The sequence below is a fragment of the Grampus griseus genome, assembly GCF_964374135.1.
Source record: "Grampus griseus genome assembly, chromosome: 10".
NCBI classification, from domain to species: domain Eukaryota; kingdom Metazoa; phylum Chordata; class Mammalia; order Artiodactyla; family Delphinidae; genus Grampus; species Grampus griseus.
Genome location: NC_139004.1, coordinates 28,682,082 through 28,705,869, shown reverse-complemented (window position 1 = coordinate 28,705,869; position 23,788 = coordinate 28,682,082). Strand labels below are relative to the sequence as shown.

Genomic DNA, 23,788 nt, shown 5'->3' with positions numbered 1-23,788 from the left:
AGAACTGGAACAAAAAATCTTAAAATTTGTATGGAGACACAAAAGGCCTCGAATAGCTAAAGCAGTCTTGACGGAAAAAAACGGAGCTGGAGGAATCAGACTCCCTGACTTCAGACGATACTACAAAGCTACAGTAATCAAACAATATGGTACTGGCACAAAAACAGAAATGTAGATCAATGGAGCAGGATAGAAAGCTCAGAGATAAACCCACACACCTATGGTCAACTAATCTATGACAAAGGAGGCAAGGATATACAATGGAGAAAGGACAGTCTCTTCAGTAAGTGGTGCTGGGAAAACTGGACAGCTACGTGTAAAAGAATGAAATTAGAACACTCCCTAACACCATACACAAAAATACACTCAAAATGGATTAGAGACCTAAATGTAAGACCAGACATTATAAACCTCTTAGAGGAAAACATAGGAAGAACACTCTTTGACATAAATCACAGCAAGGTCTTTTTTGATCCACTTCCTAGAGTCATGGAAATAAAAACAAAAATAAACAAGTGGGACCTAATGAAACTTAAAAGCTTTTGTGTAGCAAAGGAAACTATAAACAAGACGAAAAGACAACCCTCAAAATGGGAGAAAATATTTGCACACGAATCAATGGACAAAGGATTAATCTCCAAAATATATAAACAGCTCATGCAGCTCAATATTAAAAAAACAAACAACCCAATCCAAAAAAGACCTTAATAGACATTTCTCCAAAGAAGACATACAGATGGCCAAGAGGCACATGAAAAGCTGCTCAACATCACTAATTATTAGAGAATGCAAATCAAAACTACAATGAGGTATCACCTCACAGCAGTTAGAATGGGCAGCATCAGAAAATCTACAAACAACAAACGCTGGAGAGGGTGTGGAAAAAGGGGAACCCTCTTGCACTGTTGGTGGGAATGTAAACTGATACAGCCACTATGGAGAACAGTATGGATATTTCTTAAAAAACTAAAAATAGAATTACCATATGATTCAGCAATCCCACTACTGGGCATATACCCAGAGAAAAGCATAATTCAAAAAGACACATGCACCCCAATGTTCATTGCAGCACTATTTACAATAGCCAGGTCATGGAAGCAACCTAAATGCCCATCGACAGAGGAATGGATAAAGAAGATGTGGTACATATATACAATGGAATATTACTCAGCCATAAAAAGGAATGAAATTGGGTCATTTGTAGAGACGTGGATGAATCTAGAGACTGTCGTACAGAGTGAAGTATGTCCGAAAGAGAAAAACAAATATCGTATATTAACGCATATATGTGGAACCTAGAAAAATGGTACAGATGAACGGTTTGCAGGGCAGAAATTGAGACACAGATGCAGAGAACAAACATATGGACACCAAGGGGGGAGAGCGGTGGTGGGGGAGTGTGACTAACTGGGAGATTGGGATTGACATGTATACACTGATATGTATAAGATGGATAACTAATTTAAAAAAAAGAAAATTACAAGCCATACACTGAGAGAAAATATACACAGAACACATATCTGATAACAAAACATGTATCCGGAATATATAAGAACTGTTACAACTCAAAAATAAGGTGACAATACCTTTAAAAATGGGCAAAGGAGTTGATCAGATACTTTACCAAGGAAGACAGATGATGGCAGAGACACACATGAAGAATATTCAACAACATTAAAAATTACAAATTAAAACCACAATAAGATACCACTACAGACAAGAATGGCTAAAATGAAAAAGCCTGACAATATCCAGTGCTGCTGAGGATGCAGAACAGTTTATATGTTGTTGGTGGGAATGTAGAATGATGGTATTCTGGAAAATAATTTGACAGTTTCTTATAATGTTAACATACATTTACTATATGACCCAGCAATCCTACTCCTAGTATTTACCCAAGAGAAATGAAAACTTACGTCAACACAAAAACATGTACATGAATGTTTACACAGTTATATGGATAATCACCCCAAATTGGAAATAATCTGAAAGTCCATTATCTAGCAAATAAATGTATGTCTATACAGTGAAAAACTATTCAATCATAAAAATAAACTATTGATACAAACAACATGGATGAATTTAAAGGCATTATGCTAAATGATGGAGGTAGACACAAGAGGCTACAAACTGTATGGTTCCATTTATATGAATTTGGGAAAAGGCAAAATGATAGGGACAGTTGTTACGAGGGACAGACGTTGCCAGGGACTGTGGTTGCCAGGAACTGAGCCCATGATGGAGGGAGGGGGTAATCTGCAAAGAAGCATTAGGAAACTATTTGGATAATACAAATGTTTTATATTTTATCTGTGATGGTATACCTTTACAACTTTATATATTTGTACATTTGTGGTGATGTGCATTTATGTTATATAAAAATGCACACTGTATACAAATATGTAATTGTGTACATTTGTCAAAACATCAAACTACACAATTTAAAAAATGAGTTTTACTCTATGTAAATTATGCCTCAGTAAACCTAATTTTAAAAAAATCTAATTTAAGATTTTTTAACCTTTAACTTAGTAGAACTAAGAAAGTATTTTAAATTTTTATTTTATTTAACTACTAATAACTAGTTTGTTATATGCCTGCTGTGATGGGACCTTTATCTATATTGTGTCATTTAATCTTCATAATAAAGTTAGGTATAATTCCATTTTTATAGATGAGAAAACTAACTTAGAAAAGTACATTGTCCATGTCATCCTGCGATGAGAACCAGGGACTTTTTATGGGGTTTTTTGCATCTCAAGTATTTATTCAATGCACACATGTTAACTGTACTTAAATCATGCTTCAGAACTTTCCTATAAGGTCTGTGTCTTAAACCCATTTTCAGATGTGGAAAGAAGAGGACAGATAAATAACTTTCCTTGGTTTGCTCCTCCTACTCTAATTGACCCCGTATAATAGCACAGTCTTGAATTATTTGTGTGTGTGTGTATATTCTAAGAGAACTTTAGCTATGGACACTGAAATCTGAATTTCATAGAATTTTTTTAAAACTTCATTTTGAAATCATTTTAGATTCACATAAAGTTGCAAAAAATGTCCAGGGAAGTCCCATGCACCTTTCACCCAGTCCTCCCCAATGATAACATCTTCCAATCTTGAGTAACTGCAGTATACAATCAAAAGCAGCAAAATGACATTGGTATAACCCACAGATTCAGATTTTACCAGTTTTACAAGTGTGTGTGGGTGTCTGGGTCTATGCAATTTTATTACCTTCTTAAATTCATATAAACCACCACCATATTCAAGACACAGAACAGTGCCCTCTTGCTATCCCTTTATAGCCACTCATCCCCTCTCCCCTCATCCCTAACTCCTGGCAACCACTAATTTGTCCTCTATCACTACTTTTGTTAATTCAAGAATAGTATATAAATTGATTCATACAGTATGTGATCTTTGGGGATTTTTTTTTCTCACTCATCATAATTCCCTTGAGAACCTTCCAAGTTGATCCATGTGTCAAGAGTTCATTACTCTTCCTTGTTATTGTTGAGTCATATCTCATGGCATGGATGTACTATGGTTTGTTTAACCATTTACCCAGTGCACATCCGGGTTGTTTCCAGGTTGGTGTTATTAGGAATATAGCTGCTATAAACATTTATGTAGAGGTTTTTGCATGGACCTAGTTTTCATTTTTCTGGGATAAATGCCCAGGAGTGCAATTGCTAGGTCATACGGCAAGTACATATTTAGTTTTTAAAAAGTGGCCTACCATTTTACATTCCCACCAGCAATCAGAATGATCCAGTTTCTCCACATTCTGGTCGGTGTTGATATTTATCACTGTTGCTTTAGTTTAGTCATTATCCTAGGTTGTCATGATATATGCTTGTGGTTTTAATGTTTTTCCCTAATGGCTAATGATGTTGAACATCTGTTCATATTGCTCTTGCCGTCTGTATATCCTCTTCAGTGAAATGTCTCTTCATATCTTTTGCCCATTTTCAATTTTGTGTTACTGTTAAGTTTTGAGAGTACTTTATATACTGCAGATACAAGTCCTTTGTCAAACATGTGGTTTACAAGTATTTTTTCCCTATCTTTCCTTTTAGCTTGTCCTTTCATTCTCTTAACAGGGTATTTCTCACTTAAATAATTTTTAAAAAATATTTATTGAACAGTAATCTTCTAAGTAAGCATCTTTAAACAGGGCTAATTAGTGGTTAGAAACTACAGAGTCTAAAGTGTACGTGTTTCTGCTTAGAGTTCTCCATATACAGATATGATAGCACAGAATAAATGATTCATATGTTTTGCCCAATTTCTCTGCATTTTTTCCATAAAAAAATGCTGAAATAACTCACAATATAGTGTCCAAATATCTCTCAGAAACATTCTATCCCTCACCTTATCCTTTTCTCTTTTAACCCTTAAATATTTGTAAAAGGATCGGATTACTCCCTCTCACTTTTTCTGAGGCCAAGGCCCTCAAAGCCTAAGAGGAGGGAAGTTTTGTGCTTTCATGTTAGGAAATCATCATTAATTTATTAAGCTTCACTGAGGTTGTAAATAAAAGTCATATATAACAGTTGATACCACTTCTTCAGACTACTGGTGTCTTATTAAGGAATTTTTTTTTAATTAAAAAAAATTTTTTTCGCCACACCACATGGCTTGTGGGATGTTAGTTCCCCAGCCAGGGATCAAACCTGGGCCCTCGGCAGTGAAAGTGCGGAGTCCTAACCACTGGACCGCCAGGGAATTCTCTAATTTAAAAAAATAGACGATGGAAGTTTTTTTATTTTTTATGGAACTCAAGATATTTTGCTTAATAAAGTATGGGAAATATAGAGCAGGAGTTTAATCTTCACAGTGCCATGGTCCGATTTTTTAAAGATCCCTGTCCAGCAGCAGAGCAAGACAGAGCAAAGTAAAGCTACCTATCCCAGTTGCAGCAGAGGCAGGACACTGGAAATATATGGGAGGATGTGAGGAATGGCTCCGATCAGCCCATCAGCTACACGATACACCTTGACATTGAGGATTAGAGGCTCTGAGTTACAGAAAAAGGGTGGGGAGCAAGTTAAACAGGAAACAGAAGTCATTTGCTTAGATTGTTGTCTACAACGCTGTGGTCTCTGTAAGAGCTGCGTTATACAGCTTGAACTGAAATAGAAGATTAGTTGAAATCACGATTCCATGTTGGATCAAACAATCCCAAATGACAGTAAGACCATTTTATAATGAACTCCTTTCTTCCATCATCAAGGATATAGTGCCAGATTATCTACTTTTTTGTTGTTGCTAAACATTATTGTGTGCTAATCAAAAGTCCAGCACTGTGTGGGGCACTGAGAATACAAAAATAAATGAGAAGAGTTCCTGCTTTCAAGAAGTTCACACTCTGGTAGAACAGAGCAAAAGGAAACAATTGCAAGATGTGATAGATAATATAATAGAGGCATGTAAAAGGGGGGAATAATCAATTCTGCCTGGGAATAGTAAAGTCATGAGGAAGACACATCTGAGCTAGAACTTGCTAGATGTGTTTAAACCAAATGTTTATTTTTCTTCCATTATTATTGTAAAACATTAGAGAAAATTTGGAAAATTGAACTGAGTTTTCTAGGATGAGTTTATCAGGTAAAAGTCTAATATTTTAGAGAAATCAAAATCATTCTTTCATATATTCATTCAGCGAGTATTTATTGCCTCAGCTCCCTGCTCGATTCCAGGAATGCAACAAACAGTTCTTGCCACAAGGCGCTTTCAAGCTGGTGGGATGACAGAGTGATCAAAGACAACTGCCACACAATGTGAAACTGCATAGCAAGCACGGGAGGCTTTGGAAGCACCTGGCAACCTCTAATCTGGATAGACTGAAGACACTGAGATTTACACTGTCAGGCCAGGGTTATATTAAGCACTGTCTTGATTTCATCTATTATTAAATTTGATGACATTTCACAATGTGAAAAAGTGAAGTGGAAAAGTATGAGAAACCCCTAGGACTGTGCCTAACTTCGCCAATGAACAAACATTTCAGCACAAATGTAGTAATTCTGGGAGTTACGCCTAGTTTGCCTGCACTTTTCCATTCCCCTTCCCGTTGACAAACAGAGTCTCCTAAGGGTTACCTTGGTAAGATTTAGGTGGGAAAAAGAACGACAGTCCAGCCAAGAGGCCCTCCGCCATAGCAGATGCAGCAAGCGTTGGAAGTCATGTTTCTTCCAAAACTCTTGACCTCCTTCTCTGAGCCCAGTTCTGTGCTAGCTCCGTGCGTAAATGAAGACTAAACGCCTGCAAAGTGGGCAAACGATACAGCAAAGAAACTCACACCGGGTAATCGTAGGGAAAGAAACATTTAACAGTCTTCATATACTCTCATACTTTAACCCTTATCACAACTGTATCCATCCAGGCGATCAAACAGGTTCCTAGAAGAGACGGTCAGCGACCTGCTCGAGGCCACAACGCTGAGAGCACACAGCCAACGCCCTGCCCCGGGGGCGCAAGCGCCACCGCGCGGCCCGCAGCGGGAGAGCGCCGGGCCTCCGAGAATTCCGGCCCAACACCCAGAACGTGCGGTGGGCGCCTCCGTTTCTCCTCCCCGGTTCTTCAATGGCTAGCACCGCGCCGGGCTCGCCGGGCTTCGTCGGTCTCAGCCGGGCGGCCGAAAAGGAGGTCCCTGCGTGGTCTGGGCCTCGCCGCCGCCCCAGGCCCGGCCGACTCCCTGCGTGCTCCAGAGTCGAAGGCGCTCTGAGAAGAGGCAGGTGGCGTCCGGATCCCGCCACGTCTCGGCCCTCGAGGCCCCTTCTGCGCCCCCCAGCACAGGTAAGCAGGTCCGCCCGCCGCCCGCGGCCAGAAGCCGGGCCACCTCGCGCTACAAATGCCTGCGCGGGGGCGCAACCGTGGGCGGTTGGTCGGGCCGCAGGGTCTTACCAGTCAGCGCGAGTCCGGGAGGCCCGGAGGCGGCGTTGCGGCGGGGTCGCCCGGCTTGGTGTCCTTCCCAGTCCGTGTGTCCTGCGAGCCCGAGTCTGCGGGGCTCTCCTTCCAGCGGCGCGGGGGCTTCGCGGGTCGGGCGGCGCGGCAGAGATGTGCTCGACGCCGGGGCTGCCGACGCCGGGGGCCTCGCTGGTGCTACGGGTGTCCTTCGTGGACGTGCAGCCTGCGGTGATCCCCGTGCAGCTCTGGGGGCTGGTGGGCGAAAGGCGGGACGAGTACGTGAGGCTGAGCCGGGAGATCCAGGAAGCGGCGGCGGCCGCGCACGGCCCATGGGCGCTGGGCGGCACCTCGGCCTCGCCGGGCGAGCTGTGCCTGGTGCAGGCAGGTCTGCTGTGGCACCGCGGCCGCGTAGTCAGCCGGCAGGCGCAGGAGAGCCGCGTCTTCCTGCTGGACGAGGGTCGCACCATCACGGTCGGCGCGGGCTCGCTGGCGCCTGGGCGCAGCGAGTTCTTCCACCTGCCGTCGGAGGTGCTGGGCTGCGTGCTGGCTGGCCTGGTGCCTGCGGGCGGCAGCGGCGGCGTGGGCGGGGCCGAGCCCCAGCACTGGGCTGCCAGCGCCGTGGACTTCCTTAGCAACCTGCAGGGCAAGGAGATGCACGGACGGGTCCTGGACGTGCTGCTGCTCCACCGTCTGGTCCTCCTGGAGGTGCCCGAGCTGAGCCAGCAGATGCAGGAGCTCGGCCTGGCCCGGCAGGTGCCCGACGGCCTTTTCCGCTCCCTGCTCAAGCGCTACCTCTCGGCCACCGCGGCTGTCCTGGGCCCCGGGGCCCCGGTCGTCCCGCGAATCCCGCCCAAGCAGGAGCAGGCTGGCCTGGATTACTTCTACCCCCAGCTGCAGCTGGGCGTGACGGAGCCCATGGTGGTCACCCAGGTGTGCCATCCCCACCGCATTCACTGCCGGCTCCGCAGCTTCTCGCAGGAGGTCCACCGCCTCTCCGAGAGCATGGCCCAGATATATAGGGGTTCCCCCGGGACAGGGGATGAGAACTATACCAGTGCCACCTGGGAGGAGAGGGAGGAGAGCCCAGACAAGCCGGGCTCTCCGTGCGCATCCTGCGGGTTGGATGGACATTGGTACAGAGCGCTCTTGCTTGAGACTTTCCGGCCCCAGCGCTGTGCCCAGGTACTTCATGTGGACTATGGAAGGAAGGAGTTAGTGAGTTGTAATAGCCTTCGCTACTTGCTGCCCGAATATTTTCGAATACCCGTGGTGACATACCCTTGCGCTTTGTACGGACTCTGGGATGGTGGCAGAGGCTGGTCTCGGTCACAGGTCGGTGACCTGAAGGCACTGTTTCTGGGCCAGGCAGTGAACGCAAAGATTGAATTTTACTCTTCCTTTGAGCATGTGTATTACGTCACCCTGTATGGAGAAGATGGGATTAATCTTAACTGTGTGTTCGGAGTACAGTCCTGTTGCTTGGCTGACCGATTGCTTCAGAGCCAGGGAATAGAGGAGGAGGAGGAGGGGGGCGGGGAGGAGGAACCAGAAACAGCTTTTCAGTCTCAGTCTCCTGCTGAAGAAGTGGATGAAGAGATTTCACTCCCAGCCTTGAGGTCTATCAGGTTAAAGATGAACGCCTTCTATGATGCCCAGGTGGAGTTTGTGAAAAATCCTTCTGAGTTTTGGATTAGGTTGAGGAAACACAATGGCACCTTCAGCAAATTAATGAGGAGAATGTGCAGTTTCTATGCCTCTGCCAGTAAGCTGGATGGTGTTATTTTGAAACCTGAAGCCGATGACCTTTGCTGTGTGAAATGGAAAGAAAGTGGCTATTATCGGGCTATGGTCACTCGATTAGACGACAAGAGTGTGGATGTATTCTTCGTTGACCGGGGCAATTCAGAAAATATGGACCGGTATGATGTGAGAATGCTGCTCCCTCAGTTTAGGCGGCTACCAATACTGGCCCTGAGGTGCACCCTGGCTGATATTTGGCCTTTGGGAAAAAATTGGAGCCAGGAGGCAATTTCCTTTTTTAAAAAGACTGTGCTGCACAAAGAATTAGTTATCCATGTCCTTGATAAGCAGGATAGTCAGTATGTTATTGAGATTCTCGATGAATCAAGAACAGGGGAAGAAAACATTAGTAAGGTAATTGCGCAGGCCGGATTTGCCAAGTATCAGGAATTTGAAACAAAGGAAAATATTTGCAAAAGTGCCCACTCTCCAGGGCATGTTTCAAACCATTTTACTGCAGACAATAACAAAATATCTTCTGCCAAGAAGGAAGTAGAACACAAAGTCAAGAGAGAGGGTGAAACTACAGCTGTTCCAGAAACTGTGAATGACACAACAGTTGTGACAAACGTTTCAACTGGACTAGTTGTACAGGACAAAGAGAAAAGAGTGTCTGTTTACTCTCCTCTTGTACAGAATTTCTTGGACATTAAGCCAGGCTCTTCTTGTAAAGAGGAGCTAGAAGTTGGAAGTACAGTAGAAGTCAAAGTGTCTCATGTTGAAAACCCTGGCTATTTCTGGTGCCAGCTGACCAGGAACATAGAAGGCTTTAAAGCGCTAATGTGTAGTATTCAGGACCATTGCAAGAATACAGCTACTCCCTACCAGGGAACCACCCCTGCTTGTTTGGCAAAACGAACAGCAAATGGAAAATGGTCCAGAGCTCTGATTACTGGGGCACAATCTTCAGAGCATGTCAACGTCATATTTGTAGATTATGGAGACAAAGAAACGGTATCTGTGAAGAATATTTATTCAATTAGTGAAGAGTTTCTCAAGGTTAAGGTTCAAGCGTTTAGGTGCAGCCTTTATAATTTAATTCAACCAACGGGTCACAATCCTTTTGTTTGGGATGAAAAGGCAATCCAGGCTTTTAGTGAATTTGTGCACAAGGCATGGGAAGACAATGTAGAATTAAAATGCACAATATTTGCTTTGGCTTCCATTCACGTTGAAGAACTGTTTAATGTTGTGGATTTGCTAACACCTTTCCAGAGTGCATGCCATTTTTTGGTAGAACAGAGACTTGCAAGACCAGTAAAACTTCAGAAGCCTCTGGTGTCCTCTGTTCAGCTCCATTCTTACTACTATTCTACACATGGTATGAAAATTGGAAGTGAAGAATCAGTGTATATAACACATGTCGATGACCCTTGGACATTTTATTGCCAGCTGGGAAGAAATGCAAATATTTTAGAACAGTTGTCATATCATATTACACAATTAAGTAAAGTTTTGCTGAATTTAAAAACATCTCCCTTGGTCCCCAGCACATTGTGCCTTGCCAGGTATACCGACGGAAACTGGTATAGGGGGATAATCATAGAAAAAGAACCAAATAAAGTCTTTTTTGTTGATTTTGGGAATAGTTATGTGGTAACAAATGATGATCTGCTTCCAATACCTAGCGATGCATATGACATCTTACTTCTGCCCATGCAAGCCATTAAATGTTCATTATCTGATATTCCTGATCATATACCAGAAGAAGTCACAACGCGGTTTCAGGAGACTATTTCAGAGAAGTCATTGAAGGCTTTGGTTGTAGCAAAAGATCCAGATGGAAGACTGATTATAGAACTATATGACAACAGCATTCAAATTAATGCTAATATTAATGAGAAGTTAGGACTCCTAGGTTCCAAAGGCGGGACAAGAAAAAAAGAAAGTGAATCACTCCTCTCTACACCTGAAACTCTTGAAGCAAAAAAGGAAGCTGTGAAGTTGTCACCTACACAGTATTTAAGTAAATCAATAGAGAACAAATCAGACAGTTTGGTGATCTTAGGAGAATCATACAAACCTCAGATCAGCTCAGCATGTAAGGAAATCAAATTTTCATGCAGTTCAATGAAGACAAACTTAGTCACTCAGTATCCGGACTCTGTGGCAAATAAAAATAATCAAGTGTCTCCATTACCAGTAGAAAAGAAATTAGTAAGTTCGGCTGAGCCCCCTTTGAAAGCCACAAAACTAGAAGCCGCTCTTCCAGAGAGAAAAATAGGAGATTCATGTAACAAAGGTTTGCCTCTAAAATTTTCTGAGTTCCCTCAGAAGACTATAATGCCTGGCTTTAAAACAACTGTGTATGTTTCTCATATAAATGACCTTTCAGACTTTTATGTTCAACTAACAGAAGATGAGGCTGAAATTGATCGTCTTTCAGAGAGGTTAAACACTGTTAGAACAAGGCCTGAATATTATGCAGGTCCACCTTTGCAAAGAGGAGATATAATATGTGCTGTTTTCCCAGAAGACAATTTATGGTATCGTGCTGTGGTCAAGGAACATCAACCCAATGACCTTCTCTCTGTGCAGTTTATAGATTATGGCAATGTTTCTGTGGTTCACACCAACACAGTAGGCAAACTTGACCTTGTTAATGCACTATCACCCAGACTGTGCATTCACTGTTCCTTAAGGGGACTTGGGGCTCCTAAGATTTTAAACCATAAGGAAATGATGAATTACTTTTCCCGAAGGACAGAGGAGGCGCAACTAAGATGCGAATTTGTTCAGTTTCAAGACAAATGGGAAGTTATTCTTGCTGATGAACATGGGATCATAGCAGAAGATATGATGAGCAGATACGCTTTCAGTGAAAAATCTCAAATAGGACTTTCTACCCAAATAGTTAAAGGTGCCTGTTCAAAGTCTGTCAACAGAACAGGCGTAGACACTTCTGTATTTCTTAACTGGTATAATCCAAAGATGAAGATGATACAAGCTTATGCCACAGTGATCGATGGACCTGAATATTTTTGGTGTCAGTTTGCGGACACAGAGAAACTTCAGTATTTAGAAGTGGAAGTACAAACTGCTGGAGAGCAGGTGACAGCTTGGGGAAGCTGCATCTCCTGCCCTCATATGGGAGATCCTTGCATAGTGAGATACAGAGAAGACGGGCATTATTACAGGGCACTTGTCACCAATATTTGTGAAGATTCTCTTGTGTCCGTCAGGCTTGTGGACTTTGGAAACGTTGAAGACTGTGTGGACCCCAAAGCCCTCTGGAACATCCCTTCTGAACTGTTGGCAGTTCCCATGCAAGCCTTTCCATGTTGCCTGTCAGGATTTAATATTTCAGAAGGTGCATGCCCTCAAGAGGGAAATGACTACTTTTATGAAATAGTAACAGAAGATATGTTGGAGATAACAGTATTAGAAATCAAAAGGGATGTTTGTGATATCCTTTTAGCCATCGTTGACTTGAAAAGCAAAGGCGAAAGTATTAGTGAGAAAATGAAGAAATATTCTAAGATTGGTGTGAGTGACAGTGACCTGCCCTATGAAAACAATGGCGTCGGCATAAAGGGAGCTCTTGGGTCCCCCAATCCAGATGTTGGACTTCAGAAACCAAGTAGCAAAGCTGGACAAGAGAAAGCACTCTGTGTCAAATCACAGACAGGTAAGCTCTTGGAAAGAATTGACAAAGACTTAAACATCATTGAAACCAAACCAGGTAAATTCTTTGTCCCCGAAACTGATAACATTTTTGAAACTTTTGAAAACCCAGGCAAAGATGAAAGTGGCACTGAGATGCTGGAAGGTAAAGTCGAGTGCCATCTGGGTGACAAAGCAAAGTTTGATGATAAGTACCTAATTACAGGATTTAGCGCATTGTTACCACATGCCACCGAAACAAAGGAGGCCCTGGAACTGAATTCCCTCGAGGTAGAGCTTTCTCCTGATGATGAGTCCAGAGAATTCCTGGAGCTGGAATTCATTGAATTGCAGCATTCCTTAGTTGCAGAGGAGGGGAAAGAAGAGCTGGGCCTGGTGCCTCTGTCTGTGCCTCTTCCCCAAGGCTGTGACCCAGCGGCCAACCTGCCACCATTGGCAGGGCTACTGCCCCTCAACTGTGAAGCCGAGAAACAACCTGAACTAGAATTACCTACAGCCCAGCTGTGTCTAGAGGACAAAATAAACCCATTGTCTTTAAGAGTTAGTCGGAAAGCCCAAGAGTCCCTGTGTGCTGAGGACGCAAGAAGGTCCAGTTGTGCGGAATGCTTTGATGAGGAGCATAGGCTGTGCCAGCAGGGAAAGACCTGCTATGCCAAGATGCAGATTGAAATGAATATCTATAAAGAAGAATGTACAGAACACACATCTCTGTTTAGAGATGCCGTGTCATCGTTGAACTCTGTGTTTTCTGAAGAAGAACCCGGAAGGAAACACAATCACGCTTTACCAGATCATGTCTCGGGTATGTGCGTTTTTTTTGTTGTTGTTGTTGTTGTTGTTGTTTCCCATTCGCTTTTACTTAACTAAGTGAAAAGTACTTATTTGTTTTAAAGAAAAGAGAATAATTCTTATTTGAATTTTTAAAATATTAATTTGGGGGAGGGAAGATTAAAACCTGAGAAGAGAATCAGATTTGGATTTTACGAAGGGTATTTTAAACGTGGGTAATTAAGTAGTAAAATCAACGTAAAATAATTCTTTATATGCTGGGTGAAATGCTGAATTATTAATTTTGCTTTTAAAAATAGAATGCTTCAAGTCTGTGTCTCCAAAAAGTAATCACATTTAAAATATAAACAAATCATCTCTAAAATCAAGAGGTTATGTTTTTTGGTAAGTTTTGAAAAATATAGTGTTCCTTTGCCAAGCATAATAACGTAGGCATGAATTTACAGTAGGGATCATTTCAGCACAGTGTTTTTTTGCGGTACGCGGGCCTCTCACTGCTGTGGCCTCTCCCGTTGCGGAGCACAGGCTCCGGACGCGCAGGCTCAGCGGCCATGGCTCACGGGCCCAGCCGCTCCGCGGCATGTGGGATCCTCCCGGACCGGGGCACGAACCCACGTCCCCTGCATCGGTAGGCGGACTCCCAACCACTACGCCACCAGGGAAGCCCCAACACAGTTTTAAGAATTAACTGTTTTGCTTCATCATATACCTTGCCATTCGTTTAGAAGCCCTTAAAAAAATGGAGTTAGGGAGCCTGTATTAAGCAAGCAAGTTTACAGCCATGAGTAAATATTGGAGAACATTAATTGTCATTAACTTTTTTATAAATTATTTTTGCTGCTATTTTCTTGGCTACTTAACGAGACTTGAAAGTTACACAAAATAGCTATCTTTTAGGTTTTTTTAAAAAATAATCAATGTTAAACTTTTTAAGTGTCAATTTTTATATTAGATTTGAGCCATTGTACAAAATAGAGAAAACAATAGACTAAGGAGAATGAAAATCATCATAATCCCAGCACCAAGAAATGGCCACTGTGAATGCTATGATGGTGTATATACTTCCTTCCTGACGTTTCTCACCCTTTCTGTGTGTGTCTACTCACATACAGTTTAAAAAACTAACTAGAGGTCATACTGTCATACAGTGTTGAATCCTGCGTTTTAATCCCTTAAATATGCTTTCAAAAATATTTTAGTTCTGTAGTATGCCATCCTGTGGATGTACAGTAATTTATTTAAATACCAGCCTGGATTTTTAGTCCTCATTGTCACATTTTAATAATAAGTAACAGCTTTGTGATAAAAGTGTCTGCTCACTTGTATGTACCATGCTGCTTTGCTGTAGAAATGGCTGTTGTAACCACAGACCACATTCCATGTGGCTATAATAGCCAGCTTTAAGTAGTAACTCTCAACGTTAGAAATCAGATTCACATCCTTAAAAAAACAGCACATCATGGTCGTGTTTTTTGAGGAGAGCGGTAAGGAATTATACGGGGAAGGACCACTGGAAGAATTTAAAAATAAAATCGAGGGAGGGAGGCTTAGAACATGTCGTACCGTATGTGATATTGATGATACAAGAATAGTAAATGCATGTTGGGGAAATGCTTTGCTTGCATATCTTTAAGGAATTAAGAGGTATGCATTGAGTCTTGCTCTATTCAATTTGGCAGCTCAACCAGAGAACACCTACACTCTGAGAGGATTTACTGTGGGATCCAAATGTGTTGTGTGGTCAAGTCTAAGAAACACGTGGTCTAAATGTGAGATTTTGGAATTAGCTGAAGAAGGCACGAGGGTATGTAAAACTGAAGTAATTTGTCTCAAAATGGACTTGCAGATTGTTAAGGAAATGTTACCAAACTTTATCAGACTAGAAAATCCAATTGAATAGATTATTTACCTGCTCATTCCCCGTGATAATTTGATGCAGTGCAAAAATCATTTAAAAAGTTCCTATGTAAGCATCCAGGGCTCTTTCATCTCCCTTACTCCCGAAATCCTATCTGTCAGTCACTGAGTTCTGCACTTTCCACTTCTTATCTCTTTGTTAAAACTTTTTATCCCTAATGCCACTGTCTTGATTAAGTCTCTCATTTCACAGCTAGATGCCTCTAATAACCTTCTATTGGTTTACTTCTAGTCTTTATTCAGTTGATTCTCCACACTGCCAGTGTGAAGTTTGTCAGATGCAAATCTGACTCCATCATTCGCTTCTGGAAAACCTCTTGGAAACCTCCAGTAGATTGTGTTTTTCCTGTGGTCTGAAAACCACCTTAATCAGAATCACCTGGCACATTTCTTAAATGTATTGATGGATTCCTGGATCTTGCCCTGGCTGTCTGATTGAGGATTTCCAGGGGAAGGACGAGTAACGTATACTCTTGCACCATGAAAATTTGAGACCCTCAAGTCTGGAAAAGTCATTAACGTGCCACAGGAGGTTCTCTGGGGTTGAGTGTCCATGTACTTCTCCAGCCTTAGGTCTTACTCCTTTGGGTTTTGTATCTTATATTAGATGAACACCATACTGCTTGATTTCTCTTATATATACTCTTGTGTTTGGCTTCTTTGATATAGTTAATAATGCAGTCCTATTTGCCTGTATTCTGTCCCCTTCCCAAACTGGATAATTTCCACTTATCTTTAAAAGATTAGCCATTGCCTCTTCCAGGAAGCATTCACTAGCATTATTTTCTAAATCTCTCCATCTCTTCACTCCTCTCTGTCCCCCGCCAACAAAAGCTTTATACCTGTGTTGTATTCCTATACCTCCTGTTGCAGGAGTCTGTACTTCCTACACCGTACTGTAACTGTCTGCTTAGTGGTCTGTTCCTCCACCAAATTTTGAACTTCTTGAGATCTAAATTTTATGCCTTTGATCTCTAGGCACAGATACTCAATGTACATTTTTTGAACTGAAGTACCATTGAGTTGAAATGTAATATTGATGTTTAATAAAATTTAATTACCTTTTCAAGTATTTCCTTTTAAAAATGGTTGCTGTGGTACATACATCAGTCACAGCTTTTGGAATGACCAGTTTTTACTATTGTTTTTCTCCTGTAGGTTTTGAACCTTTCAAATGGTATGGAGGAGATAGTGAACCCTGAGAATGTCTGGAATGGTATACCCAAATTGGATAGGAGTCCATGTGAGGTATGGGTTTATGTAAATAGTAATTAATGAGAGTGTTCTCTTTCATTTTGAAAGGTGACTGGAACTATTTCCAAAGCCCTTGTGTTTAGGAATAATAGAGGAAAAAATACTACTATTGTAATAACAACAGTGGAAAATAGCAATAATGCAATGTTTCTAGATTTTATGCCCAGTATCTCTTATTAATGTTTTACTCACTGATTTTCATTTTGGGATTTAAAAAAAGGAAAATTGTTTGGCATTTGTGACCTTTATGAAATACGTTTGATGCAGAAAATCTGGGAATATGACAAAGTTAAAAAGAGGAAGTATCAATCACCTGTAATACATCCTTCCAAAGGCAAACGGACTGATCAGTTTGGTTTTCTTTAATAATCTTTCTGTTTATATGGAATATAAATATATCATCTACATATTTTGAACATGGTTATTTCATTGTACATTCAGTTTTATATTCTGTGTTCTTCATTTAAGATTATATGGTAGGCAATCTCCCATGCTGTTATGATACGTCTAGACATTTGAGTTTATCCTATTTGCAGTTTGTTGAACTTCTTGCTACAAAATCTGTATCTGGTAGTTCCAGTATCTCGTCATGGCAGGGTTTTCATCTACTGATTGTCTTAAGAAATGATTAGCCTTTCCTCGTTCGTTGTATATGTTGAGTAATTTTGGATTATATTCTGAATGTTTTGAATATGATGTTGTAAGACTTTGGAGGCTGTTAAAATCTTCTGGAAAATGTTAAAGTTTTTGTTTTAGCAGGTGGTCAACCTGATTAGGTTCATACCACAAGTTCTCTCTCTCTCTCTCTCTGTGTTTGGTGGTTCCAGTGTCAGTTTAGTCTTCAACGTCTTTGCTATAATGTTTGGGTCTGCCCAGGGCATAAGCCACAGAGGGGTTAGTCTAGAACTTGGGCAGAGGTTTATACAGTCACTCAGGGGTTAAAGAGTTAGCTATGCTTTTCTTTTCTTTATTCTGTTCTGCATTTGCATCGTTTGGGATGACCTTAGGTTCACATATAATATTAGGGGTTCAAATTTTCCAATTCCTGTCCTCTCTGAGATTTCCTCCATACTTTGAGGCTCCAAGGGTCCTCTCTTATTCAGCCCCCAGGGGCCCCGTTTCCTGGTCCTCTGGCCAGAAAGCATGCTTCTCCCAGTGTTTCCCCGCGTGCTGACCAGGCAGCTCTGTTTGACAGGCCTGCCTCTGGTGTGAAGCAGAGAAAAAACCCCCACACCCCACCCCCTGCCTCTAGACTCTTCAGATAACAAAGGGCTGTTTTCCTCAATCCACTGGCCAGCGTCTTCTCTCAGATTTGTAGGTGCCTGCACTGTGACTGCTGTGCAGAAAAAGTAAAACAGTGAAGGGGTTTCCCCCCCCACGCCCCACCCTTTAGTATTCGGGGCCTCTTTCCCCACTCCACTGGCTAGAAAGAGGGGATTTCGCTCAGTTTTGCTGCCCACCCCAGCGTGGCAGCTGTGATTTGGTGTGAAACTCACCCGTTTTGGGTCGTTATTCAAGTTTTTACTACAGTCCTTCTATATTTCTGATCCCATTTACTTTTCAGAAGCCTCAGGTAGTTGCTTTTTGTATTTCCAGAATTTTCCATGGTAATCAGTGTAAGTCAGCTTACTCCATCTTGGCTGCAACCAGAAGGCCATAGCTGCATAATATTACATGACATTACTAGACAATGATTCATTAAACCATTTCTCCTCTTGTTGGACATATAGTGAATTTGTTCACTATAAAAAAATTATTGACCTTCTTCACCTCTTGAAAGCTGAAAATTGGAAAAGGACACTTTAGTCCTTGCATGGAATGCTACAGTGGAGATATTCCAGATAAATGGGTATTTGAAGAATAGAAAATATACTTGACGTTATTCTTCATTATAAAATCAAATTGGCATAGTCTTAATAGGATTACTTTTTGTTGTTCACCATTTTTCTGGTGTATCTATGGTCCCCTTTCTGATTTTAATTATTTTGTATTTACAATAAAGAGGTGGTAGTCATCCAAAGGTTTCTTTTGTTAGGCTGTATTCCAGACAGTGGGAAAAGATCTTTACTGCCTATCATTGGATGATACTGTGGTCAAAGGTAACTTGTGTTTTTAAAACAAAATACTTTTACCAACCAGAATGGCCAAGTCTTTAAGGTACGATTACCCTGAATCCCTCAAGTAAAAATGGTTCATCCATTTCCATGGATGTTAGCAGCAGGAAAATAAAAACCACTTCAGCTAAAAATGATGAAAAGTAAACAAGAAGAAGATTTCTTGAAATACAGGGAATTTGTTGATTGAATTAATCTTGAAGGTGTATGATAAATTCATATTTTAAAGGAGTTTTTCAGTGTTAGCTCAGATGTTCAAATGATCTTTGTTAAATAATCTCTTGGAATTTCTTTTGAGATTTTTAGTGTATGTGATGATTCTGTTTTTTGGATGTTCCTGGTTATTGCATGATCTTGTTTGTAAGTAGCACACTGAGGCACATGGAGAATGAAATCAGCTTTTGGTGACTTTAGTATTATGTGAAATATACGCACTAATGAAAGAGAACAAAGAACTAATTGGTTATCAGCCTTGCCAAATATCATCCTAGAAAAATATAAAATATACCAATTTCATAACCTTTTTCAAGAAGTTTTATATGATAATAGGTACAAGGTGAGAACCAAAATATTTTTAAAAATCACGTCAGTCGGAATAATTCCCTGTAGTAATTAGAATGCTCATCTCTTCCCTCTCCCCATTTTTAGAGGACATTAATTTTGTCACGGTAGCACCCATGTAAAGAATTTTCTTGGGACTTCCCTGGCGGTCCAGGGGTTAGGACGCGGCGCTTCCACTGCAGGGGGCACGGGTTCGATCCTGCCCGGGGGAACTAAGGTCCTGCATGCTGCAGCATGGCCCTCCGCCACACACACACACACAAAATTTCTTATTTTTATGTTTCTTTCTCAACTTGAGGTTTTTCTCTTCTTGTTTCAGAAAAGAGGTCTGGAGATGATAGAGATTTAACTGCGTCCATAAACGCGGCCAGTCAGTCAGAAGCTGCTCTTAAACAAGTGCTACCTCGCCCAGACCAACAGAATATTTCAGAAAATTGAGGGCATGTAATCAGAAGAAGTTGTTGTTTCCAAAAAGCTTGATATGTGTCAAAAACAAAACAGATCTCAGGCTGCCTGTGTGGTGTATTCATAGTGCTATTTCTGCATATACGGAGCTGGGATCTTTCCTCTCCCTTTAAATGTGTTATCTTTCTAGTAGCTCACACTGCAAAAAAAAACTATTTGGGTTTCTTCTGAATATAGTGTTTAAAATAGAAAATTATAGGTTTATGACAAGCATATTATATGATGCTACTTGGGAGGGTGGCTTTGTTAGCAGTAAGTCCTTCAAAATTTTTTTTTTTCTGAAGCTTTGCCTTTCTGTCTAGTTTTGACTAATATTCTGTTTGAATTTAGAAGTATACTAATATGACACAAGATTTGAATAACGTTTGTCCTTAAAAGTATAGTGATGTCATTTCATTAAAAAGGAAATATCTGTGGTTCTGGAATATCTGTAGTCGTGGAACGAACCACCATTCTACAATTGGGGGAAACATAGTAATATTATAAATAATAAATAAAAACAATATAATATTTTATATTATAAATAATATATTAATATATTATAACAATAAATATATTATAAATAAAATATATAATATATTATATATAAATATATAAAATATATTTTAAAATATATATTATATATTAATATATATTATATATAATAAAATAATAATATATTATAAATAATATAATATTTATAAAAATATAAAAATGTTAGCTTTTATGTGTTAATCACTCAGTTGGTACTTTAAATGCATTTTCTCATTTAATTCTTGATTCTGAGGTGCATATTAATGTTATCCACATTTTATAGGTGAGACAATTGAAGCTTTTTAGAGAAGATAAATAATTTGCCTAATGTCAAAGAGCTAGCAAATCTTGGAGGCTTGACCATACCTAGACCCATCTAACTTCAAAGCCCATGCTTTTGAAACCTGGTTTTGCATAAGTGGTAGTATGCAAAGTATAGGTCCTAGCTTTAGGAAACAGATCTTAGCTATATGCTGCTTACTAGATATGTGACCTGGGTAGGTTATTATAACATTGTTGAGCCTTGACCTTCCTCATCTGTAAAATGGGGTTAATAAAACCTTTCTTGCAGTGGTTTTAAGATTAGAAATAATTTATGTAAAGTGCCAGAAAAGGAGTAGGCATTTGATAAATATTTCCTTCTTTCCCTCAAAAGATACTCAGTATGCACTGTGGTAGGTTGTATTTTTATTTTTTATTTTTTTAATTTTGCGGTACGCGGGTCTCTCACTGTTGTGGCCTCTCCCGTTGCGGAGCACAGGCTCCGGACGCGCAGGCTCCGGACGCACAGGCTCAGTGGCTATGGCTCACGGGCCCAGCCGCTCTGCGGCATGTGGGATCTTCCCGGACCGGGGCACGAACCCGCGTCCCCTGCATCGGCAGGCGGACTCTCAACCACTGCGCCACCAGGGAAGCCCGGTAGGTTGTATTTTTTAAACTTTAACTCACTGGATCCTTTCAGCAGTTATTTTCTCCTTTCAGCATCAGCATGTGCCACCAACAAAGGATTTTAAAGAGGTGCTAGTGAATGGGACATCAGTGCAATTGGAATGGTTATCCATTTCTAAAATGAGTAAGGAGGTTTGCTACATGTGAATGGGGGAAAAGATGTATGTATATGAAACATTATGAGACCCTGAAGCCTGATGGGAATAGTGAGAATTAAGAACCTTAAAAGTTGGGTATAATTTCAATAAATGAAAAGAAGAGTGTTCTGCATTAAATGTAATTTGAGGTAGATGAGTATATTCCTTGTTCCTGGGATGATGATTAGACACATTTGGCTCATTCATGTAGGAGATATAGTTGTGAGTTAATTACTGGGAGAAAGGGTCAGAGAAGATGCATTAGGGTCGGATTATGGAAAGCCATCAGTTTCATGCTAAGCAGTTTAACTCTCTATTTAAAAATGTTTAATCTGAACAGTTAGAGGAGAAATCATATTTCTCAAAATGGGTGTTTTTGCACATTAAAACATTAAGATAGGCCTGAGTGCCAAATCAGAAAACACAGTTACTTATTAACTGGGCAAAAGGAATAGGGATAGAGTAGTTAACCAGGCTTGCTTACTAAGTACTGATTATCCTTGTTCACACAGGCTATAATTAAACTTAATTATGGAGAATTCATAGGAACAAGACCATTCTTAGACAAAAATATACTTAACTGATGAGTGGCAGAAATGTTTATACCCCTTGGGAAACAAAACACATTTTCTGTGACTCCCAGAAACATAAGTGCACAAATCTTTCAGCTACCTTTTTTTTTTTTTTTTTTTTTTTTTTCCGGTACGCGGGCCTCTCACTGTTGTGGCCTCTCCCGTTGCGGAGCACAGGCTCTGGACGCACAGGCTCAGCGGCCATGGCTCACGGGCCTAGCTGCTCCGCGGCATGTGGGATCTTCCCGGACCTGGGCACGAACCCGTGTCCCCTGCATCGGCAGGCGGACTCTCAACCACTGCGCCACCAGGGAAGCCCTCAGCTATCTTTTTACCTCCATTTATTGTGCTTTTCCCCTCCCACTACTACATATAAAATTTAAAAATTCATTAAATATCAATAAAACTAGTGGAAAATGAAGCAGTTAAAATTATGTCCTTTCTTATCTGTCGCAGCCTTCGGGTGAATCAGTGATTTAATGTGTGATGGCTGGAATCGTGGGCCTGTCTTATGCACCTTTCTTTAGTAAATAGAGTGCCTCAGAGGTAAACCATTAAAGTAAATGCAAACAGATTACCAACTTGCTTTAATCTGCTGCCTTTGCTTTGTCACCAATATTCTTACCCCCATCCATTCCCCGTTTAGTCATTATGTTGAAATTGTGCAGTCGCACCCATCCCACAGTAAAGCAATGGCTTTATTATCCGCTTGGCCTGATTTCTCTTACGATGACCCAAGGTCAAAGAAGCGCTACCAAGTCCCACGCAGAAGACCATGTTGCTAAAACTCAATTCTACTGCTTATAATAGAAAAAAAAGAGGCAAGAAAATCTGTTTTTATTATGTTTTTAGGGAGTGTTAGGTCATTGTAACACATTTTCAATGGCATGATGCCTGTTTTAATATACTTGTCCATTAAAGTAATGTAAAATCAGTTTTTTATTGTGACACCGAGAAAGGATCACTTTAGTAAAACTAAAATTTAGGCTGGTATGATTTTTATATGTAGCAGTCTTTCTTTACATTTAAAGGAAAAAAATCTTAATCCAAGCTTCAATCACTATTGTGGTACAGCCTACATTTTCAAATATGAGTTATTTGAGAAAATACATTAAAATCATACACACACACACTTTTAGACAGTTTTTAAACAAGACTTTTTAAAAAGCTCTTTTAATCTGAATTTGGCTTCTCTATTCCTGTAGAGTTCTGCAGGGTGGCGTGGTGGTTGGTTGTGTCAATGTTGGTTCCTGGAATAAGATTGTCATCTTCCCCTTCAATTAAAGAATCCCACTGATCAAAATCTTTCTGAAGTCCTGTAAAATACAAATGTCACTAAACATATTCAACTTTGGAAAGTGTTAAACAGTTCAGTGCCTCTAGGTGGCACCCTAGCCTCACAGACGACCCACATTGCGTCACCATTATGGAGGCAAGGTGCTCTGTGTGAGCTCTGTGTGGCTGCAACATCAGAACGAGACATGGAATTGAGGCACTATGCTGTCCGAATCCTCTGCATGGAAATCCGCCCCAGCCTTCACAGAAAGACTATTAGCTCTAACAGGTAGGCTTGCTGCCTATGACGCGTAGTATGCAAAGCAGCAAAATTAAATTGTTTTCAAATGGACTGACTGCAGTGTTCCATCGTAAACCAACTGGGAACAGTCAAAATGGGACTCATGCACAGTTAAGATAAACAGTTTTTTCCTGAGAATCATCTGGTTTATGTCAGGAAAGAAGATCCCTTTCTTACCTAAATGCTTTTGCAAGAATGCTAACGAAGCTTTGTTGCTAAGACTCATGGCTACGTTTGAATCTATTTCTCCTTGCAGTGTGAATATGTAGCCAATTATTTTGCCAGTTGCAAACGTGAAGTCAACAAAATTCTGATGGACTGAACCCCTGAAAGAGAAAGGAGACATTTACAAATCACTTTGTTGGACAAAATTATTTCTGTAGTTACCGTGCAGGAAAGATGCTGGCCTGGTTGGCCTATTTACGAAAACCAAGGAAACAAAATTTGTAGATTTGATCTCCTTAGATGTACTTGAGGGTCACAAAGATGTTCATTTAGGGGTGCTAGAGTATATATTCTTCCTCCCGTCTAGATCAATAAGGCAAAGATTGCTGTCTTGCTTGGCATCTTGGTTTTAGAAGAGATGATTCCAGCTTTGTAGAG

General features: G+C 40.9%; 2 protein-coding genes across 6 annotated transcripts in view; one reads left to right on the top strand and one right to left on the bottom strand.

Annotated features, from left to right (window-relative positions):
- Positions 1-7,065: 7,065 nt before the first annotated feature.
- On the top strand, positions 7,066-19,386 carry TDRD6 (tudor domain containing 6; the record flags this gene model as incomplete). Of its 2 annotated transcripts, XM_082663571.1 has the most annotated exons (4): positions 7,066-13,141; positions 14,808-14,932; positions 16,204-16,293; positions 19,294-19,386. In XM_082663571.1, the coding sequence occupies 4 exons, from the start codon at positions 7,066-7,068 to the stop codon at positions 19,321-19,323; spliced, it is 6,321 nt and encodes a 2,106-aa protein (XP_082519697.1). The 2 variants fall into 2 exon arrangements, with proteins under 2 accessions (XP_082519697.1, XP_082519698.1); XM_082663572.1 differs by lacking the exon at positions 16,204-16,293 and having other exon boundaries at positions 19,294-19,323.
- A 3,044-nt stretch (positions 19,387-22,430) lies between these two features.
- PLA2G7 (phospholipase A2 group VII) overlaps positions 22,431-23,788 on the bottom strand; it is a 34,400-nt gene continuing 33,042 nt past the window's right edge. For all 4 annotated transcript variants that reach the window (XM_082663199.1, XM_082663198.1, XM_082663197.1 and 1 more), the window contains 2 exons: positions 23,363-23,511; positions 22,431-22,925 (listed from right to left, as the gene is read on the bottom strand). In XM_082663199.1, coding sequence (XP_082519325.1) covers positions 22,783-22,925; positions 23,363-23,511 — 292 coding nt within the window. In that variant the 3' untranslated portion in view covers positions 22,431-22,782. The remainder of the gene's footprint in view (positions 22,926-23,362; positions 23,512-23,788) is intronic.